At 45.5% G+C, this 16,481-nt stretch overlaps 1 protein-coding gene across 5 annotated transcripts in view; it reads left to right on the top strand.

Moving 5' to 3' along the window:
• GRID1 (glutamate ionotropic receptor delta type subunit 1) overlaps positions 1–16,481 on the top strand; it is a 675,078-nt gene that overhangs the window by 450,667 nt on the left and 207,930 nt on the right. For all 5 annotated transcript variants that reach the window (XM_068548005.1, XM_068548004.1, XM_068548008.1 and 2 more), the window contains exon 6: positions 5,940–6,110. In XM_068548005.1, the coding sequence (XP_068404106.1) occupies positions 5,940–6,110 (171 nt within the window). The remainder of the gene's footprint in view (positions 1–5,939; positions 6,111–16,481) is intronic.

The raw sequence follows: 16,481 nt of genomic DNA, 5'->3' as shown, positions 1-16,481 counted from the left end.
TATTCTCACATTAGTTGAAATGATGGTGGTTAGAGATAAAGATTGAAGAAGAGAGTAAAAAATAATGATTAATTTTACACTTTTATGCATATTAAAATATCTATGATATCCAATGAGAGAATAATGGATAATATAACTTCTAAAAGAGGGTAAGAAAATGAAAATAGGAAAAAATCATTCCAAGAGGAAGCTAAAAAGAAGGAAGAAAAAAGAAATGGTAAAATATGTAAATAATATGATAAAATTAAACCATATATATATGTAATCATAATCCAATATAAATGGATTAAGATTTCTACTCAAATGTCTAGGACGGATATAAAAAATCGAGTATATTTTGCTTACAGGAGTCCCACCTAAAATGTGAGACAGAGGAAGACTGACAGCAAAGTAATGAGAAAAAAGCAGGCAGATTCTAACCAAAATAAAACTGGTGTAGATATGTTAATAACAGTAGACTATAAGGCAAGGTGCATTACTAGAAATAAAGAGGATATCTAAATAATGATAAAAGGTTCAGTTGAGCAAGGGGTTGTGATTCTAAACTTACATGTAATTAATAAAAGACAATATGGTTTTTGAAAATATAGACTGAATACAAAGAGAAAGAGAAAAATTCCTCATCTAATGGACCTAAAAACAGACCATTGAAATCAACAACAATTGGACAGTGAACATGCATGAAACATTCATGCAAACTGTCACAAAATGAGGCTCAATAAATTTTAAAGGATTTGTATCACATGGTCCACATTCTTGGGTTACAATGCATTTAAAGTTAAATCAATATGAAGATTACTAAAAAACAAAAAAATAACCTCATGTTTGGAAAATTTTGGAAAAAAAAATCTCTAGTAAACTACTCATGGGTCAAAAATAAATCAAAAAGGAATTTTAGAAATAATGATACAATTAATATATGTGATAACTTCTGGGACGCAACCAAAGCAATGTTCAGGTGTAGATATATAGTCTTAAATACTTCATTAGGAAAGACAAAAGCTTTCCTAAGCTTCATATGAAAAAATGTTTGAAAAATAACCACTTAATAAATCCAAAGAAAATGGAAAAATAATAATAATAAAGATGAGTAGACATTAACGAAATAGAAAACCAACACATAAAAGAGTATCAGTTAAGCCAAAACTTACTTTTTAAAGAGAATTTATAAAATACACAAACTTCTAGGATCAAAGTAAGAGAGAAGACACAAATACAGATTATTAGAAATGGATGATGGCACACAACTTTAGATGCACTGGAGAGAATAGAAGAAGTAGAGTGACATGGTGAACAACTTATGCCATTAATTGGAAAATTTGGACAACATGGCTGAATTTTTAGAAAAAAGTGACTTAGGGCAAGGAAGGCAAAACAAGCAAAATTCCTATAAAAATAAGGAAATTTAATTAGTAATAAAAATCTTTCTACAAAGAAAACACCAGTTTAGATGAATTTATAGGCTAGTTCTACCTAACATTCTGGAAGCTGGAGAAGATATTTGCAGCATGTGACAAAAATGTAATATCCAGAACTAAAAAAAAAGTCCCACAAATCAATATGCAAGATATCCAACCCAGGAAATTGGACAAAAACACAGACACAAGAAAGGAAACACAAATGATTCATGAATGTATGAAAGATATTTAACTCTATTAAGAATTAGGGAAGTGGAAATTAAAGTCCAGTGATGTACCAGTTCATTCTCACCAGATTGGCAAATATTAGGAAGTCATAGGATATTAGGAGCAGGGAACGATGCAGAACAACAGGAACTCTCTTCACCACACACAATTATAAGTGGATACAAATCACTTTGGAAATTTGGTATTACCTAGTAAACTTGAACATGTACATATTCTCCCATGGAAGAATTCTAATTCCAGGTATATAGAGAAATTCTTAAAAGTATGTACCAAGACACACAGGCAGGAAAAATGTACATAGAAGCTTTGTTCCTAATAGCAAAGAAGCAAAAACATTCAAATGGTGATCACAATAGGGTGAATACATTGTGGCAGAATCACACAGCACAATAGTACAGCTGTGAAAATGAATAAACCAGAGCTGCATCCATCACCATGAATAGATCACAAAAACTTAATGTTAAACCCAGTGGGTTTTAGACGTTGGTGAGTACTGGAATTGTCTGGAGAGCCAGTGGAGACACAGAAGCCTTGCTTGTGGAAATGGGACTGGACTGTACCTCTGTAATTTTGCCAGTTCCCCAGGTGATCCTGATACACAACAAAGTTTGAGAACCACTGTGTTAAAACACAGTTGTAAGAGGCGTGCAGACTGTTTAGCTTACACAAAGGTGAACAAAACGTACAAGACTAAGATATATATTATTTAGGTTACGTACATAAGTTATAGCAAGACAAAGGCAGCTCCTGGTGAGGAGGAAATGGTAAGCATTTGGGGAGGAGGCATCCAACCAAGATGCAGGTTATTTTTTGATGGAAGGTACGCTGAAATCATTTTATTATTCATACTTTATGTAATGTTTGTGCATTAAGATATATTTCACAAGGCAAACTTAAAAAGTAATAAAATAAGCAAGATTTATTTTGAGCCTGTGCCCTTCAGCACTTCAGTGAGCTTCTGGGTATGATGTGTTACTGTTTCATTGCTGCCTTGATGACTTTGGTGAGGTCAGTGGAGATCACACAGTATATACACATTGTCTCGTTTCTTCTGCTCATCAGCAGCACTGTCTGGAAGGAATGTCCAACTGGGACAGAGGGGAAGTTTGTTCTCCATGTGGGTTGTGTCAGTAGGCTGCTTGCATTGCCTTCTGCACCCTTAGGAAGGCCCGGAGTTTGGTCCTGTTCACAGTGGTCCAGAGGCTGACCTGGTGTGCAGCCTGGAGGCAGTGCCTGCCTGACAGCAGCGAGCAGATACCTGTGTGCAGCCCAGTGGTACTGAAGGGACATGGTGGGGCCAACAGGACAGGAGAGGGCCTGGCATGAAGCTGCCGGAACTGATCGATGATGCAGGCTTGGAAGTCTCCAAGGGAAGGATACATTCCTAGGAGAAGTGACCCTTTTTCTTGCCTCCAAGCGATCCGGGGGAGTTGCTTCCATGGATTCTTAGAATGTGATTGCAGCTATCTCTGTACTAGATACTAAGGATAGGCCCAGAAGTGTGGGGAGGTGTGTAGGAGTGCTTTGGCAGACAAGACTATGTGCTTCAACCCCGAGTGAGTGGGTGAGAATTGGGCCACGGGAGATGGGAGGTCTGCAGAAATCCAGCTGATCCTTACTCTGAGGAAGGCTTATAGCAGCTAATGGGTTGGAGGAAGCTGTACCAAGTTCTCATCTCTGACCTGGGTAGGCAGAATTGAAAAGGAATAGTCTGGAGATCAGGGCTACTTGGGATAGGGACCCAGCCCCCTTGATTAGGTCCTGGCTGCCCTGGCTTCTTTAGCCACTCACACCAGGTGCTGCTGCATGTGGCCAGGAAAGGTGAGGGTTACACCTATTAGAAAGGTACTGTGTTCCCCCATCAGCCAGGTCCCCTACAATTTCCAGCGTTCTTCTTGGGGCGCAGTAGGGAGGGTTCAATGCCACTGACTCTCCCATCGGGAAGTTGAGGGTGCAGGAGAGGTTTAATAAAAGAACTTCTATGGTGACCTCTGCTATGAAGAGTAAGCGAGAAAAACAAAAGGTTTGTAACATATCCATTTCCTTTCCAAGGTGTGCTGGCTTTGATGAACCCCCTTATGCATAATTCGAATTACATTCTTCATGACCTCATGATTTTTCTAGGTAAAAAAAAAAAAAAAATCCCCCTCTCCCCCACCGCAAAGGCCTCTATATTCCTTCTGCAAGTAAAGCTGACCACTCCGCTCATTGCTCTTTCTTATAGTTCTACTTACTATTAGGTCAGAATATGATTTCTCTCATCTTACCATCCTATGCTTGGGGCAAGGCATCCATTAGCAGGACAGCTAAGAGCAGAGCACAAACGTCCAGGCTCAGCTACATTCTCTGCTTCGTTTCCTGAAGCCCAACTGGGTCCTGGGCCCGTCTCACTTGGTGGTCCTATATGAACATTCTGCAATTTCCTCACCATTGATTGTCAGTTGGTCCCAATCCAACAAGATCACTGTCCCTTAAACAGACTTTTGTCTGAAATACAAAGTTTAAGTGGTTTAAACCCAGATTCAATAGGTAATAGCACTTTAATTCTTTTGAAATGCCTGCAGTTCTGCATACTTGGGAACTACTGATCATTCTAAAAGGATGCAATTCTTAATTTCTTCCTTTCTCCCATATCTAGCATATGGCTACAACTGACCAGTCTACACACTCATATTGAGTTCCTAGGACATTCCTGAAATACTTTGTTTACCCTTACACCCTTAAACATGTTATGTTCTTGTTTAAGTGATTTTGAAACTCCTGATCACTCATTTCTAACCTCATTAAGTCCATTTATACCATCTCATTGTCTCAACTCTAGACTGTGTCATCTGCAAGGAGGAAGACTTAAGACCAATTTTAAAACACAGTTATTCACAGTTAAAATCTTGACTTGAAACCAACACTTATGGAGTCACTTCTTAGAACCAGCGAACCAGGGCTTTCTTAACCTGACTCTCTCCCACCGCCAAAACCCTTGGTGAATGTCCATTTCTTGTAGTTCCTGTGTTGATCTCAGACACGGAGCTGTTTTGTTCCTCTCTAATCCTCGCTCCATACAGCAGCCAGAGATTTTTTAAAATGTAAATCTGATTGTGGCTTGTTGGTGCATAAAATCCTTCAAGGACTTCTCATTGTTTCTAGTGTGGATGATTTAGCGGGATTTACTGAACCCCACACCCACATCTGGCCCAGGACACAGATCCCACGCTGCCTTTGACCATCCCTCCCCCCTGCCAGTGGCCCTGCCCCTCCCTAGGTTGGAGGGGCACCCCGCTACCTGTACCAGAAGAGGGTACCACAGGGTGCCACCTGTTGCCCACATCTTTAGGAACACGGCCAACAACTCAGCTCTGCACTGCCCCTCCCCGCCCCCCCCCCACCTGCAAGCACTTTGCCTAACAAGGTCATCCTTCAGGTTCAGCTTCAGCACTAATTCCTCACACAAGCCTCGTCCTGGAAAGAGCTCCCCTTAGCCTGCTCCCTTTGCTATTTCTATGTGTGAGAGTGCTCATTTTAAATAGGATAATAATAGGATCTTCCTCATAGAATTCCTAGGGTTGTTGTGGGTACCAACTGAGAAAATGTGTGTAAAGAGCTTAGCAAATGGTCTCATGCGGAAGCACGATGGGTTTCCTTTGCCCCTAGGTTTCCATATGACATCACTCAGCATATTTCATCCTATGATGAAACTTTGAGTTTCATCAGATGGGATTAAGCCTGACTCATTCACTGCTATATGCCCAGTGCTCAACACAGAACAAATCACAGAGGAGCTGTTGGGTAGATTTTGTGCAATGAATGAGTGGACATATTTTTAAAATTTGTATGCAAATCTTTTTTTTAAAAAAAATCTAATTATTAAAGAATTAGGGGAAACTCATTGCATTTTGGTCATCTATGCCAGAGAAAACCAGTTTTCCTTGTCTAAATCAGGTAGATGACTCCCAACAGGAAATTTAGCCTTTAATTCCAGCTATTGCCTGTTGTGACATTTGACAGCACTGGTTCTTTTAGAGTTTGACTCCATGGAAGCCAGTGCATTGGTGGTTTAGCTGCAGGTATCTTTTCCTGTCCTTCAGGGAAGGTGTTGAATAATGCTGTTTGCATTTTAGGGTAAGGAAGTATTATTTGTAAATAAGCAACAAAATGAATTCTTTGACCTTGGGCCCAAACTCATAACCTCTTTGGCCTCAGCTATTTAGGCTGTAGACCTAGACAACTACTGGTAAGTCTTTTGCAGAGATCATGAGTTCATGAGTCAGTGGTAAACATTTCTGGTTATCTTCCCAGGAAATCAGTGACCCAGAGATCCTGGATCTGGTCCACAGTGCCCTTGGCAGGATGACCGTGGTCCGGCAGATCTTCCCATCTGCAAAGGACAACCAGAAATGCATGAGGAACAACCACCGCATCTCTTCCCTGCTCTGCGACCCCCAGGAAGGCTACCTCCAAATGCTGCAGGTCAGTGCTTGCCTCCCAAGCTCCCTCCAGGAGGGAATCTCACCCGTACCCTTGGCCTGTCATGGTCAACGATATGCCTCAGCTCTGGCTGAGTGCCCTTGCTCACCAACTTTAATAACTAGAACTCTGTCATTTGCTGAAATGGAAACCAGTCAACTGGGCAGTGCCTCTAAGCACATTAGCAGGCAGTTGTGGCCATTGTCAGCAGACAGGACATACGAGCTCACTGGGTGCCTCTGATATTTAAAAGTTGCATGCTTAGGGAGTAAGGAGAGTCCTGTCTCTTAGGCTTCTGTGATGACTGTTTTGTGGGGCATGATTTCATCTGGCAGGACTGGGGGTAGAGCCTTCCTGCGGGGAGTCATCATTTTGAACCTGTTTTAAGTTCTTCCGTGTAGAAAGTCAATAATATGGAAACAGCTGGGAACTGTCCCGGTTCATCTTCTGAATGCTGAGGCTTAGGTCAACCAGAACATGCTGGATTCCCAGCTGAGCAGGGAGGAGCAAAAGGGTAGGAACATCACTTGCCCACCTGTTCCATTCCTTCCAAGATGAGAAGTACAGTGTGTATGGTTAGTTACTCTGCCACTCTCTTGACATAGGTGCAGTCAGGGTTAGCTCCTCTTGGGCCTGGGAGGAGGATGTGGAGCTGTGCACCTGTTGCAAGAGGTGGTTTTCTCCCTGGATGTTTGGGGGTAACAGTGAAGCACTGTGGAGACTGTCTGTTGGTAGCCCGGCATCTGCATCTCCACTAGGAATAGAGCACCCAAGAAAACTTCCATTTGACGCTTGGAAATTTCTCCCAGTTGGATTTGTGGAAAGTGCTCAGAAGTTTGTGCATGGGATATGCTTGCCACTCAGCATTTGAAACTAGTTACACCTTCTTTACTTAGCCAGGCGTAAGGACTGTAGGGCAGAAATGGGCTGTATCTGCCACCTGAGTATCAGTGCCACCCCAGAACATCTTGGTATCATCTAATCAGGGGGCACATGTTTTGCGGAGGGGGGTTATTAGAATCTCTAGGGTAGGCTGGGTACATGTGTGATTTGCCATGGTACCAAATCCAGTCTATCACCTTATATGGGCAGGGCGGGGGGAGGAAACACGCTCCAACAGACAGCAAACGCTAGAAATATGTTCTTGGTTCATAGGGAAACACAGACGACACTGGGATTTTAGCTAGAGTAACTTCCTCTTCCCCAAAGGCCACGGCTCCAGGGAGCCATCACAAGAGCTGGGGTCTTTCTAAGGTGGTGAAGGGTTGACCGAGAGAGTGGACCAAAGGCCTCCACAGGGCCATGGACTTGAGAGCCCTGGGCATATGGGCCAGACGTGGAAGGTGCTTAATGCAAGGATTTGTGTTTTTGGATCCTGTCGTGACCTGTTCTGCCTTCCTCTCTTCTGGAGTTTGGAAGAAGAGGTGAGGGGCTCTCATGGTGCCTCTCTTTGTTCCTTCTGAGACCCAGGCACTACATAAAGTGCAAGATTTAAGAGTGACATCATAGAGATCTTGTAGCAGTAGCAGCAGCAGTAGTAACAGTAGCAGCAGTAGCAGTAATAGTAGCAGTAGTCACAGTAGCAGCAGCAGTGGCTATAATAGTGTTAGTAATAGTAGCGGTAGCAGTAGTAGTGATAGCGGCAGTAATAGTAGCAGCAGTAATAGCAGCAGAAGGAGTAGTAGCAGTAGTAGCAGCAGTAATAGTAACAGTAGCGGCAGTAGCAGTAATAGTAACAGTAGCAGCACTAGCAGTAATAGTAGCAGTAGTCACAGTAGCAGCAGCAGTGGCTATAATAGTGTTAGTAATAGTAGTGGTAGCAGCAGTAGTAGTAATAGTAGCAGCAGTAATAGCAGCAGAAGTAGTAGCAGTAGTAGCAGCAGTAATAGAAGTAATAGTAGCAGTAGTCACAGTAGCAACAGTAGTACCTATAGTAGTATTAGTAATAGTAGTGGTAGCAGTAGTAGTGATAGCGGTAGTAGTAGTAATAGTAGCGGTAGTAGTAGTAGTAATAGTATCAGTAGCAGCAGTAGCAGTAATAGTAGCAGTAGTCACAGTAGCAACAGTAGTACCTGTAGTAGTGTTAGTAATAGTAGTGGTAGCAGTAGTAGTGATAGCGGCAGTAATAGTAATAGTAGCGGTAGCGGTGGTAGTAGTAGTAATAGTAGCAGCAGCAGTAGCAGTAATAGTAGCAGTAGTCACAGTAGCAACAGTAGTACCTATAGTAGTGTTAGTAATAGTAGTGTTAACGGTAGTAGTGATAGCGGCAGTAGTAGTAATAGTAGCGGTAGTAGTAGTAGTAATAGTATCAGTAGCAGCAGTAGCAGTAATAGTAGCAGTAGTCACAGTAGCAACAGTAGTACCTGTAGTAGTGTTAGTAATAGTAGTGGTAGCAGTAGTAGTGATAGCGGCAGTAATAGTAATAGTAGCGGTAGTGGTAGTAGTAGTAGTAATAGTAGCAGCAGCAGTAGCAGTAATAGTAGCAGTAGTCACAGTAGCAACAGTAGTACCTATAGTAGTGTTAGTAATAGTAGTGTTAACGGTAGTAGTGATAGCGGCAGTAGTAGTAATAGTAGCGGTAGCGGTGGTAGTAGTAGTAATAGTAGCAGTAGCAGCAGTAACAGTAATAGTAGCAGTAGTCACAGTAGCAACCGTAGGACCTGTAGTAGTGTTAGTAATAGTAGTGGTAGCAGTAGTAGTGATAGCGGCAGTAGTAGTAATAGTAGCGGTAGCAGCAGTAACAGTAATAGTAGCAGTAGTCACAGTAGCAACCATAGCACCTGTAGTAGTGTTAGTAATAGTAGTGGTAGCAGTAGTAGTGATAGCGGCAGTAGTAGTAACAGTAGCGGTAGCGGTAGTAGTAGTAGTAATAGTAGCAGTAGGAGTAGTAGCAGAAGCAGCAGTGGCAATAATAGAAGTAGCAGCAACAGCAGCAACAGCACAGGAGCCAGCTTGCTTGGGTTCAAATTTCAGTAACTCTAGTTACTAACTGTTTATTATTATTTATTTGTCATTCTGTGCCTCAGTTTCCTTCTGTGTAAACTGGGGATTAGAACACTACCTACCCTTCAGAGTCATAATGAAAATTAAAGGGGAGAACAACTGTTCGAAAGCAATTCGAACAAGGCTGAGCTCTTAACAGTACCGCTCTGGAGGAGGGAGCCAGGTGTGTTCAGGGTTTCCACGGCAAGGCTGAACACGGCCTCGTTATTTTGTGTATGATGTAGTCCGCTCTCTTCTTGAGCATGCTCTTGGAAAGCCTCACAGTGGGTGGGAGAGCACTTCCCACCTGTCCAGCCCCTGATCACCAGCATCCAGCACCACTTACTGTCTGCATCAGTTACACAGGAACTCAATCATCGCTGCCTTGTGTGGGAGAGGAGAGGCCTTGTCTTTGCGACCCGCTTAGCTCTTCAGACAAGACCCTGCTCCTTGGAGACTCTCGATAAGGACTGATGGGGTGGATCTGTTAAGAATGCAGGTCTTAACATAAGTTAAACTGTCTCTAGAAGCCTCTTTATAGATCCATAAATAAAATACGTTATTAAAGCAATCTATCTCCATTCATTGCATCTTCTTCCTTGTGCGGGCTATGATGAGAGGCAAACGTGGATTTATTTACTCATCCTACCCAACAACCATTTGGGCAGATTCATCTCATTTACAAGCCATTCCCTTCAAGTTTCCTCAGTAGCTATTACCACTTCTTTCCTTCTTAATGACAGTGTAGAAGGCAAACTGATTTCTACTAGCCTCTAGCTGTGAGATTTATGGAGAAGATTCTAACATGTTTAGCACAACTGGAAAAAAAAACAACAACATTGATGTCGTGGATTATTAACTTTGTCTTAATGAAATTAATGAAAATCCTTTTGGAAATGGAACCCTCAAGTCCATCTTTAGTTCCTCCCCCAGATGGCTGCTCTTGGGATGATAATTCTGGATTAGAAGTTTTCAAGAGGACCATCAAAAACAGGGAATTTTTACAGGATCATTCGTCTCTCCGCTTCTGTACTGAGCTGGCCTCAGAAGCTCCATCTTCTTCTATTAGGCCTGTGGTCAGGGCTTTCTGTGCTCCAGAGCCAACCAGGCACTGTTATAGCAAATGATTTTGGTTCCTATTTAGTAAAGAGAACGTCTTTTGGAAGAAAAGTACTTAAATAAGTGGCTTCTAGTGGCTCCAAAAGTATTGCCTTTGCCAGTGTGCCGTGCTGTTGTTTATTTTCCCCTACAAAGCACTGTCTTATTTGGGTGTTTCTGATTCTTGTTTTCTCAACAAGTTAGTTTAGGGCCTGTCTTACTCAGCCAGTAATAAAAGTGACAACCAGACCTTAAGGACCCCTGAGACTTTGCTCAGATTTCATGGGTAGCCTTGGTCAGAGAAGCATCTTTAGCATCCTTGGTCTCCAGAACTGCATTGCCTGGTGACTTCAGGGCTATAATTGACCTAACAGACACATTGTCACATTGTTACCCCATTTCTATTCAAATGTGTTTCCAAGGCGGGTCAGGCGAATGAGAGAAGCTGTGTTGTCTGGTCACTGTGAAGCCTGATGCTTGAATTAGGCTGCAGGGGCTAATGTGGTGTTATTATAAAATGCTCCCTCAGGTTGGAATTTCTCTTCTTTGTGCATTTTAAAATTGTGGAATGGCTTGATAGATGGAATCACTCCTTCCTCGCTCAATCTATTAAAGCATTTCACCCTGCCCCTTACATCCCTGTTTCTTTAAGGCTTTCTGGACTCTTTCCCCAGCTTACAAGTTTTTTGTCAACCTGCCTGTAGAATTCTTTCCTCTGGAGCAACACTGAGCCTCCTTACCTCAGAGCTACCTTGGACTTCATGTCACTTTCTCTGGTTTTCTTCACCCTGCAGACCCAGATGGAACATGTAGGGACCAGACTGCGGAAGCGTGATCATCGATGCCTTTGTCAGGGCCAGTTGAACAGGTGGTCTGCTTGGGTGCAGCTCATTGCAGTTCTGGCTGCCGGTGGCCATGTGTACAACTGGAGGCCAGAGAGCCTCGGGTGTAGCAAATGCTCCTCCACAACTCTCCCCCCTCCCCCCTCCTCGGATTCAACATGAGCAGAGATCCCCATCCTCTTGGCCCTCTGCCACCATCGGCTCCCTCCTCAGGCCTGGCCGTGGCGCCCTCTCTCAGGACGGGTGGGCTGGCAGCAGGTTGGCAGAGAGCTCTTGCCTGGAGATGGATTTCTCAAGCTGTGACATCTGGGCGTCAGCTTGTCCTCCCAGCTGGACCCTCTGCCGGCTGCTTGTCTGACTTCGCTGGATGACTAGAGCCTGTCTAAGGATCTGGTCAGAGGTCAGTTCCTGCTGTTTGCCTCTGTGAGGTCTCCCTGCACTTTGATTGATTAATTACTTTGCTTGATTAATGACGGAGGCAAGAGAAAACTGGGCTCTTTAGAAGCCTGGAGGAAATGCAACCTTTCTTAATGAGCACATTTCCCACATTTTTAGTTTTGGTGTTGGGTGGGTAGTGGTCTGGTGGCGAGATGCAGCTGGCCCGTGTGGCTGTGACCCTGGCCTGCCATTCATCTTCCTTTGCCTTCCAGGATGATTTGTACCTTGATCATGTGGATGCACAACAGTTCCCTGGGCCCCTGGAGTGCAAGGGAGGCAAGGCTGGAGCACCCTAATATGACTTGCCTCAATTCTCAGATTTACTGTGGAGAAACGTGCACAGAGCACTGGGAAGGCAGACAGCCAGTGACCTACCTAGCAGGGCCGTCATCCTCCGGGGCCTCTCCCTTCCAGCCTGACGGGGGTGGGCATAGGTCTCAGGCCGCTGAGGTTCAGATAGGACTGGACGCGTACAGGTCTCCTGAAGAGCTCAGCACATTTCACAGGGGGGGCTTCTATTTTCATTACTCCTGGCCCTAATCCTGCCGCTAGGGACTCAGTAAGGAAGTAAACAAATCATCTGAGCTTCTGTTGGGGCTGCCTCTACCCCACCCAGTACCGATCCAGATGGGAAATCAATGCCTTTCCTGGTTTCAACAAGACAACAAATCCAAGTCTCGGAGATGGTGTCACATACAGTGGAGGTTGAGGTGGGACTTTCGCATTGCAGCTGCACAAACAGCCTCTTAAGGTTCGAAGTCTTCCCGGAGAAGGCGTGTGTGCTTCTCCACAGCCCCACCCCCTCCACCCAGGGCCTCATCCTTTCTCCACATCTTGCTGGCTTCCCTTTCCCTATCCACCCACTCTTTTCTCCCTCTGGGTCTTGACTCCAAAGTAAATTCTCCTCATTTTCTCATGAAGATCAATTTAACAATTTTACTGGTAGCCTTTGCTCTTGCTGACACAGGTATTTTCCTAAATAAAATATAGTTACTGATGTAGTGGGGATTCTGGGTGTTAACTGTTCAAAAAAATGTTATCTTTCCATCCTTGGTCCTCTGGCTTCATGTGATTGGTCTTTAATTATCCAGCAGCCAGGAATGTCTGCCTGGGTTTCTCAAGAGCTGAAGCCCCAGTCAAGAGCTCATGGCTGAATTCTGTCTTCCGTTTCCTGCAGATGTGAGGACCTGCCTCTTATGTAGGTATTGACTTTGGAAATGCAAGCCTTGCCAGGATGCCCCCATCTCGTGGGAGCACATAACCCAGATTCTGACTACAGATGGGCAGTTCCACATGGAATATACCCATGTGGAGGTCCTGTTTCCTTTCCCAGGGTGGCTTCTGTCCTCCATCACTCCTATTCTAAGAGGCATCCTCTTTCCAAACACTTTGACATCTGTTTACATCGGTGTTTTTTCCTAAGAGCAGATTTAAAACTATTCATTCAACATCCATTAATTCCACAAACACCCCTAAAGCCCTTATTATGGGCCAGTTCCTATGTTAGACATTTCACAAATGTTGTCTCTCTGAATTCTCACAAACTCCAAATAAATTGAGAATTTTAATCTCCGTATAGTAGCACGTTCCAGTTATGGAGAATGGCATATGCAAAGGCCAAGAAGCCAAGGAGAGCAGGGGCTGAATTCAGTGTCTGAGGCAAGGGGTGAGAGGCAAGAAGTGTTTGGAAATCAATCATCGAGGAGGTCAGCTGCAGGGCACCGAGGCTTGGGGTGCAGCCCTTGGAGGTGTGACAGGGCAGGATGTGCATCTGAGAACGACAACTCGGTGCAGGGTGGAATTGGAGGGCCTGGGCTGGGGGACGAGGTAACCAGGGGTTACCATCTCCCCAGGGAGAAATGAGGGCACCTGAACTATGCAGTGGCCGTGGGAAGTGACCATGTAGAGAGGATGTTAGGAAGCTTCCCCAGGGGTGAAACCCCTAAGCCTGGGCAGGGGACGGGCAGCCGGTGACAGTGTGCAGGGCGTGGCACCTCCCACAGGTACTGGGCTGCAGCTGCCCCTAGTCACATCCTGCCTGCCTTCTCCTCTCCCCTGCACACCTGGGTGGTCTTGCTGCAGGATTGGCTGTGCCCCAGGCTCCCGTGGCTGAGCCAGCCCTGCAGTGCAAATGTCAGGCCTTTGAAGTGGGCCAAGCCACTTCCCTTTCAGGAACCTGGGTCAGGGTATTGTAGAGGCCCTCACTCTGGGCCTTCCTGTATTGGCAGCTTTTATAGAACACCCCGGGAGCAGAGAAGTGGCCTTTTTCTCAAAGGGCAACTCTGCAACCCTTCAGAACATGCAGACCTGAAAGGCCCGGATCAGGCCCGGGAGGCTGTGGCAGTCGTGACCTTGCTGCCGGGCCAGGAGGAAGCCAGGGACGTGCACCCAGGTGAGCAGATTTCAGGCAACGCTGGGGATGTGAGACTCAGGGCTGATCCTTGCTCAGTCTTTTGACCCAGAAGCTACAGAAGCCAGATATGACCCCTGCTTGCCCTTGAAAAGCTTTCGGACCAAGGGGCATTGAAGGAGAGTGTGAGTGGTGGTGGAAGATAGAGACTGCTTTTCACGATAGCCCCCACGCTTCTGTGTGCAAGACCCACGCTGGGCCCCAGCCGCCAGCGATACCCCTGGACAAGCTCTCAGCTCATCCACATTGAAGTCAGGAGCCTGCTGGGGTCCTTCATTTCCCCTTCCATTCCTTTCTGTCCCTGTTACCCCCCAAAACAGAAATGCATGCAAAGAGCTCAGGATGGTACTAGGCACCCAGGGTTATCACCATCTGCATTTCACAGGGCGGGTAAATCAGGGCTGCCCCACTGCACCTCTCTAGGGCCACTGATCGCACTGTATTTTATTGTCATCAGGATAAGGCTAGAGCTTTAAATGACTTGTTCAACATCACCTCGCAGGTAAGTTCCAGAGGAGATTCAATTCACCCATACAGTGAGCATTTATCAAGCATGTGCTATATCCATGTGCTGCTGTCCACTCTGGGGGTTCAGCAGTGAGTGGAGGTGGCCCAGGCTGTGATGAATCCAAAGCTCTTGCTCATCCTCCCAGGGCCCCAGCTAAGCTCCCCACATGGTAGAGTAAGAGTTGTACTGTATGACAGCAAAAGGGGACCCCAGCATGCATCTCTAGGTGGCTCACTGAACCAGCTGGGCCCCTTGCAGCTGCGTATCCACTTAGAATGGAGGCCACAGGCTCCCAGGAAAGCCTCTCCCAGCTCTGGCTCTTGTCTGCCTCTGACTTTACTCCATCTGGCATCTCTGACCTGGTCCCAGGTCTTTTGCTGTGCATCTGGGTCTTTCCTCTGCCATGCCCTTGGCCTCGACACTTGGCCTCTCTTTAGCTTCTCAAGTCTGCTCTTACCTGAAATGCTTTTACAGTCTTTTGTCACTTTAGTGCTGCAGTGTTCCTAGGCTTGCCAGAGCCCAGGGCTCCTGCCAGCAGAGGGGTGAGGTGACAGTGTCTGCTCTGCTTGTCTGTCTTTTGCTAGTGAACCCTGTGCTGGACCTCATCTGAGATGTGAGGGAGAGAGGCAAGGACTCTTTCAGGCCAGGGCCCCTTCTCTGACCCTGTGACCTGTAGCTCCAGCTCGGGCTGTTTGCCCCTCGAGACCAGCAGTCAGCGAGGGTCCATGCAGCTGAGAGCCTCTGTCCTTCTACACTTCTCCTCTTGGCTCAGGGACCTGGCTTGACCAAGCCGGGACACTGGGACACTGGTCTTCACCCACCCACCGTGAGGAAAGGCTTTTCTTATGTTTGTCAGGACCTGGAGGGAGCCCCAAGCAGAGGCTGCCTTTTTACTATATGTTCTTGATCTTTTCCCCTAAAAGTCCCTTCTCTGGACAACCAGACTGTGAGGGTAGCATCCCTGCCTGTGTATACCCACCAGTGGACCTGGCAAGTCACCTACGTGAGGGTGCTGAGGTTGGTGAGCAGACCGCGGAGCCACAGGCCGGTACTGGAGTGTTAGCTTCTGCCAAGGCAGGGAGAAGTACTGAGACAGCACCTTACAAGAGAAGGGGCAGGAGTGAGTGGAGAGATGGAAACAACTCCAAGTTGACTCAAGAAGGCTCAAGAAGACATTCTGAGCAACCTATAAATGAGAACCAGATTTTTGTTTGAACAAAGGAGGTCCCCTCTCAACTCAAAGTTGGAGGCAGAAAATCTCTTTTTCGTGCTATTTTGTATGTTTTCTCTTTTTGTGAACCAAGATCAATGTGTACATTCTTAGCAGAGATCCATCCATCCATCCATCCATCCATCCATCCACCCATCTTCCCCACTCACCCCCACATACCCATCCATCCAGACTCATCCACCCATCCACCATGCATCCATCCATCAAACATGCATTAAGCACCAACCGTGTGTCTTGGTTGGTGCTGAGTTCTAGAGATAGTGAAAATATATAGACCTGGAAAAGAGCATTGCTCAAGCCTGTTCTTCCTTTGGCCTTTCTGAGTCACATCCTGTTTTTTCCTCTTCATGTCAGGCCTTTCTGCATTCATACATTTGTATCGTATGAATCACTTATGTATTAAGTACTTTAATTTATTGTGACTAGAAGTGCTGGAGGGAAAAAAGGAAATTCCACTGGGCGCTAGTCTGGGCCACTGCAGGGGAGGTGTTGCCCCGTGTGTGTGTGTGAATGCACGTATAGGCTGGGATGTGGGTCAAAGGGTCCCAGCTGGTTGAATAGCATTGGCTGTGAGTGGGTGGCCGGGAGATCCACAAACGTCTTGAGAAGAGAAATCTTCACATCGTCAAGGACTCTCAGCTTTGAGTTACCCTTTTGGAAGAAATAAAATAAAAAATAAGACCAAGCCAACTCAAAGTGGCTTATATCCTCTTAGAACACCTCCATTATTGGTTTGTATTTCAGAGGGGAGGTACACATGTCAGAAATAATTTTGCAATGGTAGAGGCTCCTGAGAGCTGGGGGCTGACAAGAGCAGGGAGTGGGTTTGTCTCTCTCATCGAGGCAATGATCCCCCAGGGTTCAA

The sequence above is a fragment of the Eschrichtius robustus genome, chromosome 7 (genome assembly GCF_028021215.1).
Source record: "Eschrichtius robustus isolate mEscRob2 chromosome 7, mEscRob2.pri, whole genome shotgun sequence".
In the NCBI taxonomy this organism is placed as follows: domain Eukaryota; kingdom Metazoa; phylum Chordata; class Mammalia; order Artiodactyla; family Eschrichtiidae; genus Eschrichtius; species Eschrichtius robustus.
Note: the sequence above shows the minus strand (reverse complement) of the source record. Positions and strands in the feature narration are given on the sequence as shown.